General features: G+C 41.5%; 1 protein-coding gene across 2 annotated transcripts in view; it reads right to left on the bottom strand.

Moving 5' to 3' along the window:
• The window catches only part of RP1 (RP1 axonemal microtubule associated), a 1013486-nt gene that overhangs the window by 48021 nt on the left and 942716 nt on the right, over positions 1 to 22749 (bottom strand). For both annotated transcript variants that reach the window (XM_073679301.1, XM_073679302.1), the window contains exons 53-56: positions 15831 to 15979; positions 13957 to 14032; positions 13739 to 13814; positions 3258 to 3552 (exon numbers count right to left, since the gene is read on the bottom strand). In XM_073679301.1, the coding sequence (XP_073535402.1) occupies positions 3258 to 3552; positions 13739 to 13814; positions 13957 to 14032; positions 15831 to 15979 (596 nt within the window). The remainder of the gene's footprint in view (positions 1 to 3257; positions 3553 to 13738; positions 13815 to 13956; positions 14033 to 15830; positions 15980 to 22749) is intronic.

Raw genomic sequence — 22749 nt, 5'->3', positions numbered from 1 at the left:
TATTGCAATTACACGTTTTGTTATACACATGTTTATTTTCTTTGTGTGTATTGGAACAACACAAAAAAAAAACAGAGGAAAAAAAAGGCAAATTGGATATAATTTCACACAAAACACCCAAAGTGGGCTGGTCAAAATTGTTGGCACCTTTCCAAAATTGTGGGTAAACAACTGTGTTTCAAGCATGTGATGCCCGTTCAAACTCACCTGTGGCAAATAACACATGTGGAAAATATGAAAACCACACCTAAAACCAGATAAAAAGGGGAGAAGTTGACTCAATCTTTGCATTGTGTGTCAGAGTGTGCCACACTAAGCATGGAGAACAGAAAGAGAAGAGAACTATCCGAAGACTTGAGAACCAAAATCTTATTCCAGCAGTCCTGCTCATTAAGATTTGGGAGAACAACACCTGTCTTAATGAATCGGGACCATCAGTGCTATGTGTTATAAAATAGGCTATTAGTTATCATTCGACTATCATCCAGCATTTATCAATAGCCATGTATACTGAGGTCACTTGAACATTACTAAGGCTGTGTTAGCAATAGAGTGGTTGACAGGGGTTAAATACAGTCCTAGAACATATCAGAGTTTTACACATGTGTTTTATGGGCAATTGGAAGCTTTGAAGTATTGTGATTCGCATTTACTTAATTTATAGTGAAATGATTTTTTTATTTTAAATGCAACAAATCTGGCAAATTCGGATTTCAAAAGATTTGCTCATCTCTACTAAAAGAATGCAGCGGTGGCAGCAAAGAAAAAATCATATACGATAATTACAGTCTGATAATTCTGAAAAAAAGCTATGAATAATATAGAAACTCAGTAATCTTGAAACATTATTTCCATGAACCACTTTATTTCATGAAAACGTGTCAATGAGAAAAAAACGCAAAACAGCAAGTGGCGAACGTCAGTAATTGTCCTCATATAATAGCATTGATTCTATCTTGAATTGCCTAATGTATGCTAACAGAAATAATTATTGAGAGGGATTAAGTATTCTTAATGGGCAAATAAAATTAATCATAAATTTTACCAACTGTGAACTATAAATGCAAAATATGCTGAATGGGGAGAAAGTAACAAAATGCAGATACAAATTATTCACTGTGTGTGATTTCCCTATTAAACTTCATGTGTTTGTTATATTCACTCAAAATACCAGACTCTAATTAGTGAGTACAGTCTAGGAAATCCCAGCCAGAATATGCTGTCTACATCTACACAGTCTGTGCTTGTAAAGTCAGGGTGATAGAACTAAATAAAAAATGGAGTAAAAGATCTAGTCGCAGTGTGATACTATTTGCTGTAAAGCTTGTACATATTGCTCCGTTTAATGCACAGTTTAGGCTTTCAAAAATTCTGCTGTTTGTGGATTCTTAATGTGAAAAAAGACACATTTTTAATATCTATCCTTTTTTTAAGTGCCACTGTACTCCTCTGATGCTGCAAAGACAACACTGCCTCTGCTAGCAGCATCGGAGGACTCAAGGTTCAGGCCAGCTGTGTGACAATGCCGCTGGTTAAAGTTGTAGATCAGGAGCACACAGCTCTCTGGCAAGCAGGAGGCAGGGGTCCGTTGTGCTCCTGAAGATTGATGTTGAGAAAACCTTTTTTTAAAGTCCTGGTGCCAAAAACTTTTACCTAACTTGCAGGAAGAGTGGGTTGTATAGTTAACGCTGAATGTTGGCAATGAGAAGCTGTTCTATTGTGTTTAACTTTAATTGCTTTAATTGTTTCTGGTACAACATTTCTCAATATTTTTATGCCTAGCATCCCTTCTAAAATTAATTACATTAAATTATCCACAAAAATATAATTGTACATTTTGCAATATCTATTTAAAACAGAGGATTAGGACTTGTTCAGATGAGCGCATATATTGTCAATGTGTTATTCATCTGCTCAATGGACAGCACACTGACCCAATAATAACCAGTCTGTTGATTCACACGGGCAATTTTTCACACGAAACAATGGTCTGTGTGAAACAAATTGCATCATGCCCTAGTCTGGTTTGTATTACGGACCAGGCTAGTGCATGTCAATAGCAGGCACCTCTCTCGCTCATACACTATGGAGCTGCAGACAAAGCCTGAGTTTTAGTCTGGTCATGTGAACCCAGCTCAAGGCTAAGTTCACATGCGCATATGAAAAATTATCTATTTGTTGTCCAATAACCCAGAAGTTTTTTTGATCCATATGGTGGCCCATGTGTCAGCCACGTGACCATGTTTGTCATCTAATTTTTTTCATGTGCAAATTAAAAAAATAATGCAAGGCTAAATGCAGCTTCCTTTGTAATCTTTACAGTGGATAATGGAGGCCATATGGATTTTGTACATATAGCATGAGGTGTTTTTTCTTGTACACTAATTGAAATTTATGGGCGAGTTCCATCTGAAAAATGGATGGGACTAGTGCCACGTTGATTAACTACTATGTTGATTAACTGTCCAAGTGAATTTAGCACAGGACATGGTAAGAAAACCTTATAGGCATACTGAGCACTATCCAGAGTACACATGCAAAAAGTAGAAAACCTAGGATCTAGGGCTCAGGGGATTGAATTAAAAAACAATGATTTGCTTGGAGGAATAACACTTGGGATTTAAGTGTGAGCAGGGCAGAACATGAATGGTATTAACAATTTAAATTATTTAACCTAATAATGACCAAAATATGTAAATTATGGTGCTGGGTCACTAATGGGTTTAAATCCCACACCATTGTAAATTTATAGTGCAGGATTAAAGCTCCTGGCTCCTGTAATCTAGTCGAACAGGTGGAGTTGCCAGCTATCATGGAGAGCTGAGGACCATCTCTCACCATTTTTGCCCTCTATACTGCATAGTGCTCAATGATTGTTGCTGTATGTAATTATTGTGAACAGAAGCATCACACAATCACCGTGTGTGTGTGCCCGGAATAGCAGAGCTACTACGACACCTAGGTTAGCTCTGCTAGTTTCTTGAGTTACTAAAGGAGGCCATTTTCAGGGTCAAAGTGGTCAGTTCAAAGTCAGGAAGTATTGTAATTCCCAAATAGAAATCTGGCATTGTAGAGCTATGAACCTTAATCCTGTAATTAGACAAGTAGTGGAAAATTAGAGATGATGGCAATGTGCATTTTCTGTCTACAGGAAAATGGTATAAGGACCTACATGACTGAATGTGTTCTTAGTGTATATAACTGCCGCACGCCTGAAGAGAAACACAACATTTTTGTGTAAAACGTTTTTCTCTTACCTTCCTATTTTGAAAGGGTTTGATGTCTCCCAGTGGTTGCTTTAGCTGGACAGGTCCAAACGAATTTCCATTCTCAGAAAATAAAATGATGAAAACATTGGCATCGGTGCCTGCTCCGCTTGCATCCCCCGTGTATACGAGAATCTTAAGTTTCTCTACATTTTCTTCAACTGTCCCAGTATGATTGGAGGTTAGTAATAAGTCATTACCAGTTTCCTCTGGCTGGTCATGGATAACTTGAGAAATGCAAACTTCTTTTCTTGTCTCTGTTTTTTTGCTCTCAATTGAAAAGTTCCTAGGCACATTATCAAATCCAGAAGAAAGGGTTATAAAAACAAACAATTCTAACATGTTAGCTACTCAAACTTTATTTTAATTGCTGATTTTACTATTAGTGAGGATTGCAAGGCTAATTTTACTGGAAGTGCAAATAAAAACAAGCTAATTGTGTAAAAGCTCAAGGCTGCTGCAGATCCACAGCTTGGAAAACATCAGACAATGGAGTGAATGGGTTAAATCTGCACTGCCAGTAAATAGATGATGGTCAGAGAAAAGAAATCCAAGAATGCGGTTTATTTTTCTACACGTTTCGAACTTCTACACTTCTTCATGAGGGCTAGAGATGAGCGAACCTGAACATAAAAGTTCGGGGTTCGTACTGGACAGTTAGTATCCGGCGCTAAACACCAAACACAGACTTCTCCTGGAAGTCTGTTGCAAAGTTCAGAGTTCCGGGGGAAGTGAGAGAGAGAATTTTTTTTTCCAGATCCAAACTTCGAGTCTCCATGGTTTTCAATGGGGTTCGGGTTCTGGTTCAAGTTCGGGTACAGTTCCGGTACCCGAACCAAACTTTGGACTAAAGTTCGGGTCAGGTACCAGAACCCAAACTTCCACTGATCTGCTCATGTCTTAATCAGGACATACCACAGTGTACACTGCTATTTTTACATAACTTAATTTATGGACATCTATTGTTTGATTTCTTTGCCTGTGTGGGTTGGATGGGTTATTACCGACATCTGGGGAGAATTTCATGTCAATAGCACCTTTAGAAATATATTTACTTAGGAAATTGGTGATGTGTTCAATACTTATTTCACCTGCTGTATTTGCATGTTGACAATAATTTGATATTTTCTGTCATCCATGCAGGACGATAACTAGCAGGGTAGCAGGCATAGCAACTGCTAAGAGCCCGAAAATGAAGGGGTTGATTGAAGGTGAGATAGTGGAATCCTGAATATAGCCAGATTAGGAGCTCTGTGGTTACCCTGCTATGTTCATAATCAATGCATTAGTTAATACATCAGCACTATACTGTGACATATTTTCATTATACAGTGGATATAAAAAGTCTACACACCCCTGTTAAAATGTAAGGTTTTTGTCATGTAAAAAAAATCATACCAAAAAGAATCATTTCAAAACTTTTTCCATCTTTAAAGGGAATCTATCAGTAGGTGTGAAGGATTCACACCTCGCCTCCCGCCTGAGGTCACTATTATGTCAGACTGATCACGTGATATGGATCCGCACTTTGCACCAAAGTAACGTTCTGTACCCCTTGGGGACACGTAAGGTCAGATTGGTACAGTTTTACACAGACACCCCCTGTCCTCACGGGCTCAGGAAGGTACAGGGAGTGAGAAGAGGTGGCCCACTCAGTCACTTACGTGGCCCCACACTCACTCACACCCCAGACAGGCTGAGAGGCCCCTTTCACTAGCCCCAGTGAAACAGAACCTTATCAGCCCAGTATAGCTGCCACCATTTCCTATTCGATATAAGCCTGGTCCGTTAACGGAAATTATATCGGGCCAGAAACCAGCCAAGTAGCATGGAAAATTAACCCGAGCAACAGACGTGTGGATTCGTGGATCGAGATAAAGGAGCAGTCCATGGTTAAATTATAACAATACAATACACTATATACACAAGGGTAATACATATATAATGGTCAGAGATGCAAATACAATAGTGGTAGGACAAAATCGTGTCATGAATCGTGTCAATTACCAGTGACGTCTGATCTTGTGTGCACTGGCCCTTATGGGGGCCTGAGCTTCCAGTGGTTCCTCTGTCCTTTGCAGAACATTAGTTGACGTGAGCCCCTTGTTTGAAGTGGCCGCATTCATCAGAGAGAGAGAGCTACATGGCTTTACTCTAGCTTACATCTCCTATGAGTACCTCCCCTCCTGCACTCTGGGCTGAACCTGAGTCCCCTCCCCGTGCCCCTGGCAGATAATAACTCCAAAACTTTCGATGGGTCATAACTCCTTAACGGACAGTCCTAGGGAGGCGGTTCTTGTGTCATTGGATCCAGCCGGGAGACTAAACACAGCTGTACTATCTGTTTCCTATTAGCTATTCTATGTATCTCCCCACCCTGTGTGGCCAGAATGGATCGGGACAATGGACGGTGTGCAGTCTGCTTTGTGGGTCTTGGACATGTACACGGTGTACGGCTAGGACGTACGATAAGTCTATATTCTCCTTATGAAATCATAGATAACTCAGACCGCATGGTATCCACACGGCAAGCAAGCCCTTTGTTCTGAGATGGACTGGCTCAAAGTGTGATATTTGTCACTTACAGTATTTTGACTCTTGACCCTCCCTGCTGCTGCTAGCTGTTCTGTTACAACTGCACAGTGAAACGGTGTTTATAATCCCATGCCAAATAGGATACAAATGAATGACATGGAATTGTATCTCCAATATTCTTCACAGCAGGTTTTTGCTACGTAATCTGTGGGCAGCATGATGTAGGGGCTGAGACACTGATTTCAGTGATGTGTCAATTACTGGGCTGCATGATGTAGTTTCAATACAATCAATGATTTATCACCAAGAGATTATCATTGCTGGACTAGCTGACCACATGCATCCTGGTTCAACCACACCCCCAGCACTGGTTAGCAGCTTTCTGTCAATATACAATGTACACACACAACTTTGGTGTGGGCAGGGTCAGCTTTCTGAGATCTGCTACATCTACAACAGAGAAAACTCTGATTGTATCACAACTGCTGTACCCCGTAAATTAATTGATACATTGCTGGAATTAAGGTCTCTTTCCCTACATTATATTGCTTTTAAGATGAGGTAGCAAAGACCTGGTGACAGATTCCACGTTGCCTATATGCTGCACAATTCAGTTGAAAAACATACTAAAAATTTTTTGGGTGGAAAAAGAGAAATAAAGAAGTAAAATAATGTAGTTGCATAAATATTCACCCTTAAAGCAATACTTTGTTGATGTACCTTTGAATTTATGACATCATTCAGTCTTTTTGGGTAGGAATCTATCAGCATGGCACATCTATAGATGGCAATCTTTGCTCCCTCTTCATTGCAGTAGCACCAAATCTGTTATATTGCAAGGGCATACCCTGTGTACAGCGTCCCCATCAAGTCAATCCACAGATTTTTTATTTTATTCAGGTCTGGGCTCTAGAAGGGCCATTTCACAGCTTTGATTTTCTTCTAGCAAAGACAAATTTTTTGTTTATTTGGATGTATGATTAAGGTCGTTTTCAAGTTGAAAGGTGAAATTCCCCTTCATCTTCTTAGTAAAGGCCTTAGGGTTTTGATGCAAAATTGACTAATATTTAAAACTGCTCATGATTCCCTCCACCTTGACTAAAGCCCCAGTTCCAGCTCCAGAATAACAGCCCCAGAGCTAATGCTGCATCCACTATGCTTCACTTTGGGTATTGTGTTCCTTTGATAATGTGCAGTGTTGGCTTTGCACCTAACATACGTTTTAGAATTATGGCCTAAAAGTTCAACCTTGATCTCATTAGACTATACCACATTGATGTAGGTTTTTGCAAAGCATAGCTTCGGTTGGATGTTTTTCTTTGTAAGAAAAGGCTTCCATCTTACGACTCTACCTCAGAGGCCAGACATGTTAAGAATACAGGAGATTGTTGTCACATGCACTACACAACTAGTCCTTGCCAGAAATTCCTGCAGCTCCTCTACTGTTGCTGTAGGCCTCTTGTCAGCCTCCTGAATCAATTTTCTTCTTGTTTTTTTATCGATTTTTGAGGGACGTCCAGTTTTAAATGTCACTGTTGTGCCAAATTTATGCAACTTCTTAATGACTGAATTCAGTCTTCCATGGTACAGCTAATGCCTTGGAAAAATTTTTGTACCCTTCTTGTAACTGATAACTTTAAACAATCCCTTTGCTGTATTGTAAGCTGTTTATGGACTATGGATTTTACTTTAAAATGTCAGGATAATACTATTAGAACAGCTAAACTTTATATGGAGTTAATTAGAATCACTTTAAATGATGGCAGCTGTGTACTGACTACTATTTATCATGAGTTAAATGTAATTTCTTAATTCTGAACACAACCACATCCCCAATTATGATATTTCTCCCTCAAAATTATTTCAGTTGGTTTCTCAATGAATTTGTACAGATTATGGGTGACAATAAAGGTGAAAAAAAAGAAATTATTCTTTTTGGTATTTTTTGCTTTACATGTCAAAAACCTGGCATTTTAACAGATGTGTGTGTAGCCTTTTAAATATCCACTGTAAATGCATTATCAATGTACTGTGACATCACTGTATACATTATGCTTGTACTATGTCATCACTTTGTACATTATCAATGTACTGTGACATCACAGTGTACATTTTGCTTGTACTGTGTCATTACTGCATTATCACTATGACATCACTGAATGCATTATCACTATAACATTGTGTTCATTATCTCTATATTTCACATTACTGTGCATTTTCACTGTATTGTGACATCAGTGTGTGAATTATCGCTATACTGTGACATCACTGTGTGCATTATCACTATACTTTAAGATTATTGCTCACATTATCACTATATTGTGACATTTTGTATACATATCACTGTACTATGACATCAATATGTGAATTATCTTTATGTCGTAACATCACTGTGTGCATTATCACTATAATGTGACACTGCTGAGCAGTATCACTGCACTGTGACATCACTGCATTATCACACTGTTGTGACATTATTGCATACAAATCATTACTATTACATCAATGTGTGATGTAACACTATAATGTGACATCACTGAGCGCATTATCACAATACTGTGACATTGCTAAGCTTTATCACTGCACTGTTAAATCACTGTATTATCACGCTGTTGTGACATTATTGTGTATATGATTTTTGTGCCATAACTTTATTAATTTGTTAATTCTCTTTATTTCTTTAACAAGGCATTATGGTAGCAATTCTATTTTTGATGCCACATCACTATGTTTACTGTGTATCCTGTGATATCATTAAGCATATGACATCACTATACCCAATATCCCTGTACTGTCATAAATGTGTACATTATCCCTGTGCTGTGACATCACTGTGCATTTTCTCTGTTATGTAACATCACTGTGAGCATTATATGTATATAATTTCTGTGCTGTGACTTTATAAAAGTTATTAGAGTTATTCCCCCAATAAAGTTACCCACAATCCATGGATATAGGAGATAACTAGCTAAATGAAGGGGATCCGACCACTGGCACTTGCTGAGAACGGGGTTCAGGAAGCTCAAGAAAGGGCTTCAACAGCCAATCTTGAATGGAGCAGAGATGTATAAGCTCGGCCTCCACTCCATTCATTCATTTTTTTTATTTTTTTAATAGCCTTTTAATTTGCTAACTATTCCTGTACTCATTTACTGTAGCATTATGGTATACATTATATTTTTGATGTCACATCACTGTTTGCACTGTCTATACTGTGACATCACTTAGTACATTACTCTACAAGTAGAAAAAGGAGATTGACGTTTCAGAGTAGACCACGCTGTTGTATAAAGGAAGCAGTTCCAGAGTGGAACAGCAATTTTGTAGTTTTTATTTTTTTACGCGTTTCGTGCTTGCACCGAGCTCTTTTTCAAAAACAAACTACATAAGTGCTAAGTGGTTTGTTTTTAAAAAGAGCTTGAGTTCTTCTTAATATATCTTGATTTGTAGTTTGAATTTTATGTTTTTAATATAGAAATTCAAATCCTCTGCGCAATACAGTTGATGTTAAAATATAACACTCTAACTTTCTTTAGCCACCACTAGAGGGAGAATGTTGCATACAGTATGTGTGACGCTTGTGACTACTCACGGACAAGCTGTGAGGCAGGGTAATCAAACGTTCTGGGATCAGATAACAAGAAAGCACGTCGTAAAATAAAGGGGAAAGGCAAAGACATAGCCAAGTCACGGTCTGAGGTCAGAATACCAGGAAAATAGCGGAACAGAGCAAAGGGGCTAGGCAAACGGATGGTCAGAACGAGATCCAATGTCAGGCAGCAAAAGATCAACAAACATAACGCAGTAATACAAACCACCACCGAGCAAATGCTACGATTGGCAGAAATCTGGGACTGACAGCTTAGCTAAGTAGCTGGGTTGTCACTTAGAACAGGGAACACCTAAAGGGAGCTCAGCACCTCCCAGTCTCAGATTGGACGGCTGAGCTGTCTATCAAAACGCCTACAACTCAGCATGCCTCTGCACTAAATTGGATGACTGAGCTGTCAGTCACTGCGTCCAAGACACACTGAACGGTGGAATTGTGACAGTATGTAGTAAGCTCCCTCTAGTGGCATGCAGGGAATTTTTTCCAGTGGCACCATTTTGAGAGACAAGTGCCACCTGTCCGATTTATTAAAGCAAAAACGGTATAAACTATTTAGTGTCTAATCTTCCTATTATGTTTAGTAGACTCCTTCAATCTTGTCAACCATTTTGATTGGAAGAAAAATTAGGATGTTCTTCATTTTAGACATTCTTAGCTCTATGGCCACTGTATGGCCAGATTTCAGATTTAGAAATAGAGTTTAGAGAGATATATGCATGTGGCTCCTCAGGGATCCGGTTGCCACAGTGGCATTGACTCCCTCAAAAGAGGTAATGCCATGCCTGGAAGCAAGCAGGGGTCCCCTAATCAGGTTATACTAAACATGCAACACTTTCCTGGCTCCAGACCAGCAAGGGGAGTCCCTCCCCTTGGCAACTGGGATCTGGGGGGCGGGGTTAGTTAGTCTTAGTGTGAGGAGTAGAAGCGAGGACGTCGAGGAGAGAAGAGCTGGGGACTGGAGCTGCGCGGCAGCTCACCCCAGAAGTACCGCACAGAAGAACCGGATACCGGAGTCCGAGGCTGTGGGGCACCGAAGGCCCAGCAGTAGAAACCGGAGGGCAGGAGATTGCAGGTCTCCTGGCCCCATCAGACGCCCGGAGGCTCAGCAGCACCGCAGGGTCCAGCACTGCCACGTGGGAGTGACGCGCCAGCAAGGCCCGAGCTGCCTGCCATACGGGTGAGCACAGACATGCCGCACTCAGGGACGAGGGCCACCGCATCGCTACAAGTAGCAGGGCCAAAGAGTTTAGTGGAAAAGGAAGGCCTCCAACTTAGCCTGGCAAGGAGGATTCTTTACTTGCTTCCAGGCTGCCCGGACTTCCACTTCTAGCCAGTACCCTAGTCCCGGCTTGTCTAATCAACACCAGTAAAGACCCTGGGACACCACTTCCTTGTCTCTGTGTTTCTTGCTGCGCCATCAACCCCTGCACTACAACGCCCAGCACAACCTGCAACATCATCTACACTGCCCTGGAGCTAGCTCTTCCTGTGGAGAGCCATACCATCCCTGCTGCAGTAACATCAGCTTCAGAGGACTGCTCCGCAGTGGCGGCTCCCTTTAGCTGCATTCCACAGGTGGCGTCACAAACTCTATAAATCCCCTATACATAACCCCTTTTATTGACTGCCCTGGGTCACGGACCGGGTCACCGCCACTGTAACATTCCTCCAGCATCTACCAGCCCGGCACCGGGTACCCCACGGCGCATCACATATACAGTATACATAACACTATAATATATATATATATATATATATATATATATATATTATATATACTGCTCAAAAAAATAAAGGGAACACTCAAATAACACATTCTAGATCTGAATGAATGAAATATTCTCATTGAATACTTTGCTCTGTACAAAGTTGAATGTGCTGACAATAAAATCACACAAAAATCATCAATGGAAATCAAATTCATTAACCAATAGAGGCCTGGATTTGGAGTCACCCCCAAAATTAAAGTGGAAAAACACACTACAGGCTGATCCAACTTTGATGTAATGTCCTTAAAGCAAGTCAAAATGAGGCTCAGTATTGTGTGTGGCCTCCACGTGCCTGTATGACCTCCCTACAATGCCTGGGCATGCTGCTGATGAGGTTGCGAATGGTCTCCTGTGGGATCTCCTCCCAGACATGGACTAAAGCATCCGCCAACTCCTGGACAGTCTGTGGTGCAACGTGACGTTGGTGGATGGAGCGAGACATGATGTCCCAGATGTGCTCAATCGGATTCAGGTCTGGGGAATGGGCGGGCCAGGCCATGGCTTCAATGCCATTATCTTGCAAGAACTGCTGACACACTCCAGCCACAAGAGGTCTGGCATTGTCCTGCATAAGGAGAAACCCAGGGCCAACCGCACCAGCATATGGTCTCAAGGGGTCTGAGGATCTCATCTCGGTACCTAATGGCAGTTAGGCTACCTCTGGCGAGCACATGGAGGGCTGTGCGGCCCTTCAAAGAAATGCCACCCTACACCATTACTGACCCACTGCCAAACCGGTCATGATGAAGGATGTTGCAGGCAGCAGATCGCTCTCCACGGCGTCTCCAGACTCTGTCACGTCTGTCACATGTACTCAGTGTGAACCTACTTTCATCTGTGAAGAGCACAGGGCGCCAGTGGCGACTTTGCCAATCCTGGTGTTCTGTGGCAAATGGCAAGCGTCCTGCACGGTTTTGGGCTGTGAGCACAACCCCCATCTGTGGACGTCGGGCCCTCATACCACCCTCATGGAGTCGGTTTCTAACCGTTTGTGCAGACACATGCACATTTGTGGCCTGCTGGAGGTCATTTGCCAGGGCTCTGGCAGTGCTCCTCCTGTTCCTCCTTGCACAAAGGCGGAGGTAGCGGTCCTGCTGCTGGGTTGTTGCCCTCCTACAGCCCCCTCCACGTCTCCTTGTGTACTAGCCGGTCTCCTGGTAGTGCCTCCAGCCTCTGGACACTACGCTGACAGACACAGCAAACCTTCTTGCCACAGCTCGCATTGATGTGCCATCCTGGATCAGCTGCACTACCTGAGCAACTTCTGTGGGTTGTAGAGTCCGTCTCATGCTACCACGAGTGTGAAAGCACAACCAACATTCAAAAGTGACCAAAACATCAGGCAGAAAGCATTGGTACTGAGATGTGGTCTGTGGTCCCCCCCTGCAGAACCACTCCTTTATTGAGGGTGTCTTGATAATTGCCAATAATTTCCATCTATTGTCTATTCCACTTGCACAACAGCACGTGAAATTGATTGTCAGTCAGTGTTGCTTCCTAAGTGGACAGTTTGATTTCACTGAAGTTTGATGTACTTGGAGTTATATTCTGTTGTTTAAGTGTTCCCTTTATTTTTTTGAGCAGTGTATATACATATATATATATACATACACACATATACACAAAATAAATGAATAAATTAACAAATGAGCTTGGCTCCCAATCAAGCACATACTAATTACAATTACTGTTTGCAATGTTTGCAAGTTGATTGTAATCTTTATTGTTTGCACCATTTATCTGATCTGCTGAAAGATTTTTGTCTGACATCATCCGTATCACTAAAATAGAGTGAAATAAATATGTTAAAATGAGAAAAAGTGTTATGGTTGATGCACTTACTTCTGTGTGTAAATAGATATTTAGAACATTCTTCTAGTTCTGATATTCAGCTGAATAGGTGCAAAATGTAAGAATTTAAATCCAGTTTAAGAAGAACACATTCATTGAGAAGTAATGGATATATATATCAGTGTATTATAGCAATCCATGTTGCATGATTGCCTTTGTACACTGGTAATCTCTAAAGGAGCATTACTAATACAGGGGAATACGTTGATTCACAGAGGCACCATACAACAGCATACGGCATTGACAGTATGACCAGGGTTGGTTTAGAAGGTATGACTCGAGCATCCAGTCAAGGTCTCATATATAGGACTATGCCATATATATAGATGCAGTACAAGCACATGGAATAGTCGTGTGTGCCCTAAGCCATCGACTGGATGCTCGGTAAGTCATGCCTTCTAATTCAACCCTGTTCATAAGTCAATGTTGTGTTTGTAGTGACAACTTTACATAGCCAGATTATTTCTAGCAGCATAATGGAAAAAGGTGTTTGGACTGCATAAGTGGTCTACAAATTTCTGGGACGTATGGCAGATGCTACCCAACCGTCAGGACAGGGCGCCATCTTTCAAATTGCTCCTCTCTTCTCCATCGGTGCAGCAGTGTAGAATGGAGAGTCATCTAACGAATTTCAATCATCGATTTCAATATTTCTGATACAATATAAGGTTTCACTGAATCGCTAAATGTTCAAAGATTGAACTTACTCATCCACATTAAATACGTAGATCTTGCTCTTTGAAGACTCCTTGACATGAATCCTTTTGATATACAGCTTGCGATCTGTATAGATTTTAACAGAGACATTTTTCTTTAAACAAGGCAGCAGCATAGATAACAGCGCTGTATAAGCTTTATTTCCTAAAGAAATACTTAATAGTGGCAATTTATTTTGTACTTTACATGAAAATTAAGTGAAACGTACCATCGCTGCTTCTCATTGAAATGTCAGCCTGATGTACATCCCCAAGTTCAACCGCATCTAATACAGCTGTAAATGACTGTGAAGAAACAGCAGTCTGTTTATTGTGAAGGCCTAAATATCAAGAGGAACATGTGCTTGTCTGGCTCACATCACAACATTTTAATTAAGTCCACCTATAGATGGAAGTAATTGAATGTAATGCATTAGTCACACATCCGTTCTCACAATGTCACACGCCACAAGATGTTCTCATCCCGCACAGAGCAAACCTTGTGTGATAAAAAAACCTAAAAACAAAGTCAAAATATTTAGCCAAAATGATGTGACACGACAGGTCACTAATGAGAATTATGCTACATATTGACTACAAAGAGTAAAATATATGTATATCTTCCAAGAAGTAACAGATATTACTGTATTTTTCAGACTAAAGCACACAAATGGTTATTTATTTTGCCTTTTCTTAGGAATTCAATTACAATACTATGCTAAGCCAACTTTGTATCCACTTCCATGTGAACAAACTTTTTTTTCGTTTGTTTTTTTCAGAGTTGTTAAAAAGTGTCTCCTGATGAAGTTCTAACGAAACGTGCGTTGGGGCGACGGGGACACTGCAACAAGCAGCGCTTCACATATGTACCGTAAGGGTATCATCTGTATACAAGTCTTTCCTGTTTAAGTTTATTAGGAAAATTTAACCCTCCTAATACTGCAGTACTTTAGGACTTGTGTCTAAATCACTTGCGTTATATACTGATTATTGCAGATTGTATTCGCTAGTGTTCATTTGCTAATCCATGTATTTGTTTTAATTATTTAAATAACATTTTTTTTAAAGGGTATATACTCTGTGGGTTTTTTCATCACCCTTTCTCTATTGTTATACAGAATTACTAATAAGCAGTATGCTCTAGCCTGTGGTCATGTAGTATGATGATTATTAAATATATGCTTGTACTGTGAGGATGGCAAACAGATGATGTCCTGAGTCCCGACACAATGTAAGGGAAATTTTCTTATGTCATAAATGCTAAAAGAAATTGGTAGTCATTTTTTTCGCCTAACTGCGGGGAGACGGCTGTTGATCAGCATGATGTCGGCAGTCACACAGCATCGACAGAGCAGCACGGAAGAGTTCTGTTGACATGGAGCAGCTGAAACATTGGGAAGCACCGGCAGGAGTGGTCAATGACTGCTCTGCGCCAGCGCCGGGTAGAACAGGCAGGTAGTTAACAACTACCTGCCTGTTAGTTTTTAAACCTTTAATGAAATAATAGTCCTGGATAAACCCTTTAAAGTCAACTTGTAAAATGTAGCGAGCTGCCTTAAATAATGGTAATTTGATATAACTTCAGGTCAGATCTGTTAAGCGTCATTCTCAGCTAATACAATGTTCTGAATGTCATTGTATGATGTGTCGATTACATCTGCCTTAACTGGCACAATGGTCTTCCACCATTTCAGTTAGAAGACATTGTTCATGGTGGCTGCTCGGCCATGGGTAACCCTTCCAATAAAATCTTGCTAAAAAGCTCTTTAGCTGCTGGTTCTTCCAGAGGCAGTATGAAGCATGGTATCATTGAGTAGTTGAATGATTGTACTGGGCTTGTGCTTAAACACAGGAGTCAATCTGAACAAGCAGCGCTGCAGTGTATAGCATGAGGAGGGAAAAACAGTTAGAATTTTTAGTGAGAGAGAATTTGTATTTCACACTAACCCATCTCCCAGGAGACTGTGAGGCATTGATTATAGCTGTATTTTAATAATTCATAGGTGGTCATTACCCAGGGGTAATGAGTCACATATTTTAAATCCCACATCCATATAAACTATACTTTACATTTAAGCTGAAAAGTTAGTAAACTTAGCCTTACCTCATCTTCATTTCCATCCATCACATGCTGCCATTTTATATATCTATGTCCTGTGTCTCCATGTTTCCCATGTAAACAAATACCAATATGTAATTTATCTTTCTGCTCCTCCACATCAGAGACAAAAATAGTTACAGCATATGAAGCAGCTGCAAAGTAAACCATTACAAATATATTAAGAATAACAGGCGAGGGATTCACATTTATTAACAAAGGTGAGATGAAGGATTTAATAAAGTTGTGATCAACTATATTGGCACCCTTATTTTATATTATTTGGACAAATCCAATATATGGATGGTTAGTATAAATGCGTGCTTTGGGTCATTATTTTTCTGTAGGACTCCTTTCAAACCTACTTTTCATTTACTTTGGAGCATATTTTGTTCTAAAATGCTCTAATAATCCTCTGATTTCCTTATTTCTGTAACACGCTAAACCTACAGCCCCACAACATTATGGATCCACCACCATGTTTCACTGTAGGAAGAGTGCACTTTTCTTTATAGGCTTTATTTAGAAATCAATAAATATACCGTAACTGTGCTATGCATTGTCAAAGAGCTCTAGTTTGGTTTTGTCCAAAAAATGTTTTCCCAGAAGAAATGTGGTTTGTCTATTTAATTTTTGGCAAAGTTAAGTTGCTGTTATTTAGGCCTTTAAGTAGTGGGGTCCTCATTAGCCTTTGGCCTTGGAGTCCTATTTTGTTTAGCGTGCTATATATGATAAATGTTGAAACTATCACTACTGATTCTTCATGACTCCTCTTCTGTGACGGGTGTGTCAGGTTTGACAGACAGCCATTCTGGATCCAGCTGTAGAAGGTCACTGCGCTTGGCCTTGCAGACACCTTCTTGATCCTTTCATCATCCCTCTCTAGGACCCAGCGGTGATCTCCACCTTCTGCTGTTAATTAGCACACCCTTGCTGTATCTTTAAATTCACTCAGTTTCTCCAGAGAGTTGCTGGTGATAGAGTAAAATCCTCTGTTCAGGTCTGGAATTCTAGCAGTCGGCTAGATTCTCCTTGGAGTTCCTTTGTGGATTGTAATCGTGAGCTCTCTGGTGTCTTCTCAGAGCTAAGTGTATCCCCTTGTCCTTGTCTATTTCCCTGGTTTGTCTTTAGTTGCAGTGGGGCTGACTAATGCTCACCCCTCCCCCTCCCTACCTAGGGCTTAGTTCTAGGGTCAGCCAGGGCTAAGGTATCCTGCTCGGTGATAGGCGCGGAACCTATTTAGGGACGATAGGGGAGTTTGGGTGTTAGATCTGCTTAGGGGTCTCCACACATCCTTTCCCTAGTTGATGGGCTTCCCCCCCTTTTCCCGTCGTTGTACGCTGGTTTCTTCCCATACCTAGCATGACATCTTCAGTCTGAAGTTTGTTAGATGTTACATTCAGTTTCTTTGCCACATTTTGAGGCAACTTTCGTATAATTCTTTTTTAAATTTTTCTCTTTAGAAGGTTCTTGTCTGTTCCTTGAGTAGTAAACTTCTCGATAACTAACTGTTGAAGTGGGGAAACCAAAGTCTTTGGAGATAGTCTTGTACTATTTAGACTGCTTGTGCTTGGTGATAATAGTGTTTCTGGTCTGTTCAGATAACTCTCCTGTCTGTCTCCTTTGCTATTTTTATCAAGTGCTCATTATCATTCATAGGCTAATTAAAGTTATGATAACATAGAGAAGGTGTGGACAGGTGAGTCATCTAACTTGTATCAAATTACAGGTTAGTCTAATTTTGTCCTCTTGCTTCAATTTAAACAAAGAGTGCTATTAATCATGTCATGGCACTCTTGTATACTTTTTTTTTTATTAAATTTGCGGCTTGTGATTTTCAGGAGTGCCAATAATTTTGACTATAACTGTACACAGCATGAATAAAAAGGAACTCCAAAAATATTTGGGGGAAATTCACTATGCAAAGTAGCATATTTTGTGTGATAAAACTGTCACACATGCTTGACACTACATTTATCTTGAGTTTAGACACTTTCAAAATTCAAGGTATTGTACATAAAAAATAGAAATAATGAGGTAAATGAAATAAAATAAAAGTAGAAGAACATGAACAGTTCAAGCCTACTGTATATGCAATTCTCTCATATATATACTGGGTCTGACTAGCCCACAGGGGAACAGGTGAATTTAACAGTGGGCCCCTGTGTATGGGTGGGTGCCCCACTATCCTACATGAGCAATACTTGGAACAATACCCTTGATTCACTATGTGCAGACAAAGGTAGAATCTTATCAGTCATTTAACAAACTACTCAGTTTATTATATAAGTTTGTGAATGAGAATAATGAAATATTTGCATGTAGCTGAACAGTGGGACCCCAGAATCGATGCTAGTGACAGGCACCTGGCACACATGTCCGACACTATGTATATGTGTATATATTGTGGTAGATAGACTCACTTGGTTGCACATAGAGGTACACAGGAAGACTATTTAAATTGTCTGCTGAGTTTATTAAGAGCACTGCATAAACTACACCAATGTTAGCAAAAACAAGCATGGCCTTCCTGGCCTAACAGGAAAAACAAAACATAACTATAACGTATGGCACAGTCCTTGTTGCTCTGGGTAAACTGCCCTCTTTAGGAACAAACAGTCCCAGGTTGGTCTTTCCTTCATATGACCAAAACAGCTCAGAGTTTTCACCTCCAGACCCTCCCCACACCAAATGCTCTGAAAGGCTAGGATTTTATCCTCTGAGTTCCTCCCTTTCTACAGGTGTTTAATCACCCTACCACTAAGATGGCTGATTAACACACTCGTGTGCTGGAACCTTATGTATGTACCTTCCTATGTATAATTACTGCAGCTATTAATCTCAGTGCTACATATCTCCCCTCCAGTACTTTGCCAATGACTCTGTCACAATATATATATAATTATATGTATAGAGATAGAGAATACAGTCATGGCTGAAAGTGTTAGTACCCTTGAAATTTTTCCAGAAAATTAAGTTTTTATCCCAGTAAATGTTTTCAATTACACATGTTTTGTTATACACACACAAAGAAAAGAAAGAAAAAAAGGCAAATTGGGCATAATTTCACACAAAACCCCCAAAATGTTGGCACCCTCAACTTATACATTGCTGTGTATGTATGTATGTGTATATATATATATATACAGGGTGGTCCAAAAGTAGGTTGCCAGAAAATAATAACATTTATTTTGATTTATATATAAAATTATATTTACTAACACAAGCATAACATTGACAATTAAATTTTATTCTGAACAATAATACAAAAGCCCTTAAATTTTATCAACGCAGGTGCTCAAACTGTTTTCCATTACAATTTGCACAGCTTTGAAGTCTGCCTCTTACGCTTCGACAAACTTTTTTGCACAAGTCTCTTTGGGTATTAATTTCTTGAAATGCATCTCTTATGTAATTTTTCAAATCACTGACACGTTTTGGTTTTCGACTATAAACTTTGTCCTTGAGTACTCCCCAAAAGAAAAAATCCATTGGGGTCAAGTCTGGTGAACGTGCCGGCCAATCAAGTGGGCCTCTTCGGCCAATCCATTTATTAGGAAATGTTTCATCAAGACACTCGCGGACTACTCTTGAATAATGTGGAGGAGCCCCATCTTGTTGGAAATAAAGGTCATTTGAATTAGGCTGGTGCTGTAACTGGGGAACAACTTGATTCATTAGAATTTCGAGATACTTATCTCCTGTGATTGTTCCATAACCTTCATAACCTTATAACACTTTCTGTCCACCTACTTTTGGACCGCCCTGTATATATATATATACACATACATGTGGTCAAAATTGTTGGTACCCCTCGTTTAATGAAAGAAAACCCACAATGGTCACAGGAATAACTTGAATCTGACAAAAGTAATAATAAATTAAAAATCTATGAAAATGAACAAATGAAAGTCATTGCTTTTCAACCCTGCTTCCACAGAAATTTAAAAAAAATTAAACTCATGAAATACGCCTGGACAGAAATGATGGTACTCTTAAATTCATATTTTGTTGAACAACCTTTTGAGGCAATCACTGCAATCAAACGATTCCTGTAACTGTCAATGAGACTTCTGCACCTCTCGACAGGTATTTTGGCCCACTCCTCATGAGCAAACTGCTCCAGTTGTCTCATGTTTGAAGGTTGCCTTTTCCAGACGGCATGTTTCAGCTCTTTCCAAAGATGTTCAATAGGATTTAGGTCAGGGCTCGTAGAAGGCCACTTCAGAATAGTCCAATGTTTTCCTCTTAGCCATTCTTGGGTGTTTTTAGCTGTGTGTTTTGGGTCATTATCCTGTTGCGAGACCCATGACCTGCGACTGAGACGAAGCTTTCAGACACTGGGCAGCACATTTCTCTCTAGAATCCCTTGATAGTCTTGAGATTTCATTGTACCCTGCACAGATTCAAGACATTCTGTGCCAGATGCAGCAAAGCAGCCCCAGAACATAACAGAGCCTCCTCCATGTTTCACAGTAGGGACAGTGTTCTTTTCTTGATATCCTTCATTTTTTCTGTCTGTGAACATAGAGCTGATGTGCCTTGCCAAAAACTTTCATTTTTGCCTCATCTGTCCATAGGACATTCTCCCAGGAGCTTTGTGGCTTGTCAACATGTAGTTTGGCAAATTCCAGTCTGGCTTTTTTATGATTTTTTTTCAACAATTGTGTTCTCCTTGGTCGTCTCCCATGAAGTCCACTTTGGATCAAACAACGACAGATGGTGCGATCTGACACTGATGTCCCTTGAGCTTGAAGTTCACCTTTAATCTCTTTAGAAATTATCCTGGGCTCTTTTGTTACCCTTCGTATTATCTCTTTGATTTGTCATCAATTTTCCCCCTGCAGCCACGTCCAGGGAGGTTGGCTACAGTCCCATCGATCTTAAATTTCTGAATAATATGTGCAACTGTAGTCACAGGAACATCAATCTGTTTGGAGATGGTCTTATAACCTTTACCTTTAACATGCTTTTCTTTCTAATCTCCTGAGACAACTCTTTCCTTTGCTTCCTCTGGTCCATGTTGAGGGTGGTACACACCATGTCACCAAACAGCACAGTGAGTATCTGTAGCCTTATATACAGGCCCACTGACTGATTACAAGATTGTAGACACCTGTGATGCTAATTAGTGGACACAACTTGATTAAACATGTCCCTTTTGTCACATTATTTTCAGAGGTACCATCATTTCTGTCCAGGCCTATTTCAAGAGTAACATTTTTTTTGAAATTCTGTGGAAGCAGGGCTGAAAAGCAATGTCTGACTTTCATTTGTTCATTTTCATAGATTTTTATGTGTATATATATACACACATGTGGCACCCCAGGGGTCTGGTTTCCACAGTAACGGCAATGTTATGTCTGAGAGCAGGTGGGAGGTCTCTTGGTCAGGGATCCTGTGCATGCCACACCTCCTGCCCAGTCCTGGGAGGGGAATGTGGCACCCCAGGGGTCTGGTTTCCACAGTAACGGCAATGTTATGTCTGAGAGCAGGTGGGAGGTCTCTTGGTCAGGGATCCTGTGCATGCCACACCTCCTGCCCAGTCCTGGGAGGGGAAGAACTTCCCCTATATAAACCTAGGGCTGAGGCAGGGTTAGTGAGTAGAGAAGAAGTAGAGACAGAGAAGAGAAGCAGATAGAGGAAAGAACATCAGGAGCTCTGTGGGAGCAGTGCTACAAGGAGTCAGGGGCTGGCAGCTGCAGAGCTCACCCTGACTGAGAAGTTATCACCGGACCCAGAGTCCGAGGCTGTGGGGACTAACTCCTATCCAGCAGCAGAAACCGACCGGCAGGGGATTGCAGGTCCTCTGGCCCAGAAACCCGAAGGCACGGTCACACGCGTGGGACCAGCACCGCCGTCGTGGAGCGGAAGCTACTAGAAGGCCCCGAGTCACCGGCCATACGGGTGAGCACCACACGGTACACTCAGGGACGTGGGCTACTTATACCCGCTTCTAGCAAGGTAGCCAGAAGAGTATCGTTAGTTTGGGAGGCCTACAACTCCGCCTGGCCAGGGGAGATCCCATCTGCTCAAGGACTGACCAGGCCCCAATCGCTAGCCAGTACTCCGGGAGGGTCTATCGTTGTCACCAGTAAAGACCCTGAACTACACCGTACCGTCTCTGAGTGGTTCCTGCTACCCCCATCATCCACGTCGGCTGCCCTGAGGCCATACCCCTCCCGTTGGGGGTTATACTATCACGCTGCACAATCCTACCACCGGCCTCAGCGGTCTGCCCTGCAGCAGCAGCTCCTTAGCTGTACTCAACGGGTGGCGTAGTCGTCCAACATCTACCGCTAATACAGCGCCACTTAGTCTGACTCCCTGGGCATGGACCGGATCACCGCCACGAGACTACAACCCTCAAGAGATCCGGCTCCGGGTAAGCTCCCGCGTGCGCAACGCAGCGCGACACAGGCCCAGGGGCGCGTCAACTTTTGGCGTAGTCGGCAGGATTTCGTGCCCGCAACCACCGGGTACTGCGTGCCTGAAAAAGACTGTTCAAACTTACCTGTGGTGAAGATTCCCGCCATCCGGCGCCATCTTCCGCTTCCTTCCCGCCATCGGTGGAGTTTTCCCGCCATCCGGCGCCATCTTCGGCCTTCTTCCCGCCATACGTGGAGTTTTCCCGCCATTGGACGCCATCTTGAGGACGCCGCGCGGGAAGAAGAGGGGCGTGGACTCCGAAAGCGCGCAAGAACTGAAGCCCCGCCTCATGTCCGGACGTTGCGTAAGGTCCTGGAAGGAGCCCAGCAGACGCCGACGTCACAGGAGTACGACGGAAGGTCCTCAACCCTGACGATCCACTGCGGAGCCGCGGCCTACGGAAGAGGATCATCGCAAGGTAGGCCATGGTCCACTAGGGGGGAGAAGGATGTCGGATACGGAGGAGAGCTTCACCGCTTCAGCCCCCGCCAGCGCC

Source organism: Phyllobates terribilis, unplaced genomic scaffold, assembly GCF_046119375.1.
Source record: "Phyllobates terribilis strain yellow unplaced genomic scaffold, ASM4611937v1 Scaffold_4__5_contigs__length_816908805, whole genome shotgun sequence".
In the NCBI taxonomy this organism is placed as follows: domain Eukaryota; kingdom Metazoa; phylum Chordata; class Amphibia; order Anura; family Dendrobatidae; genus Phyllobates; species Phyllobates terribilis.
This window is presented reverse-complemented; position numbering and strand designations above follow the sequence as displayed.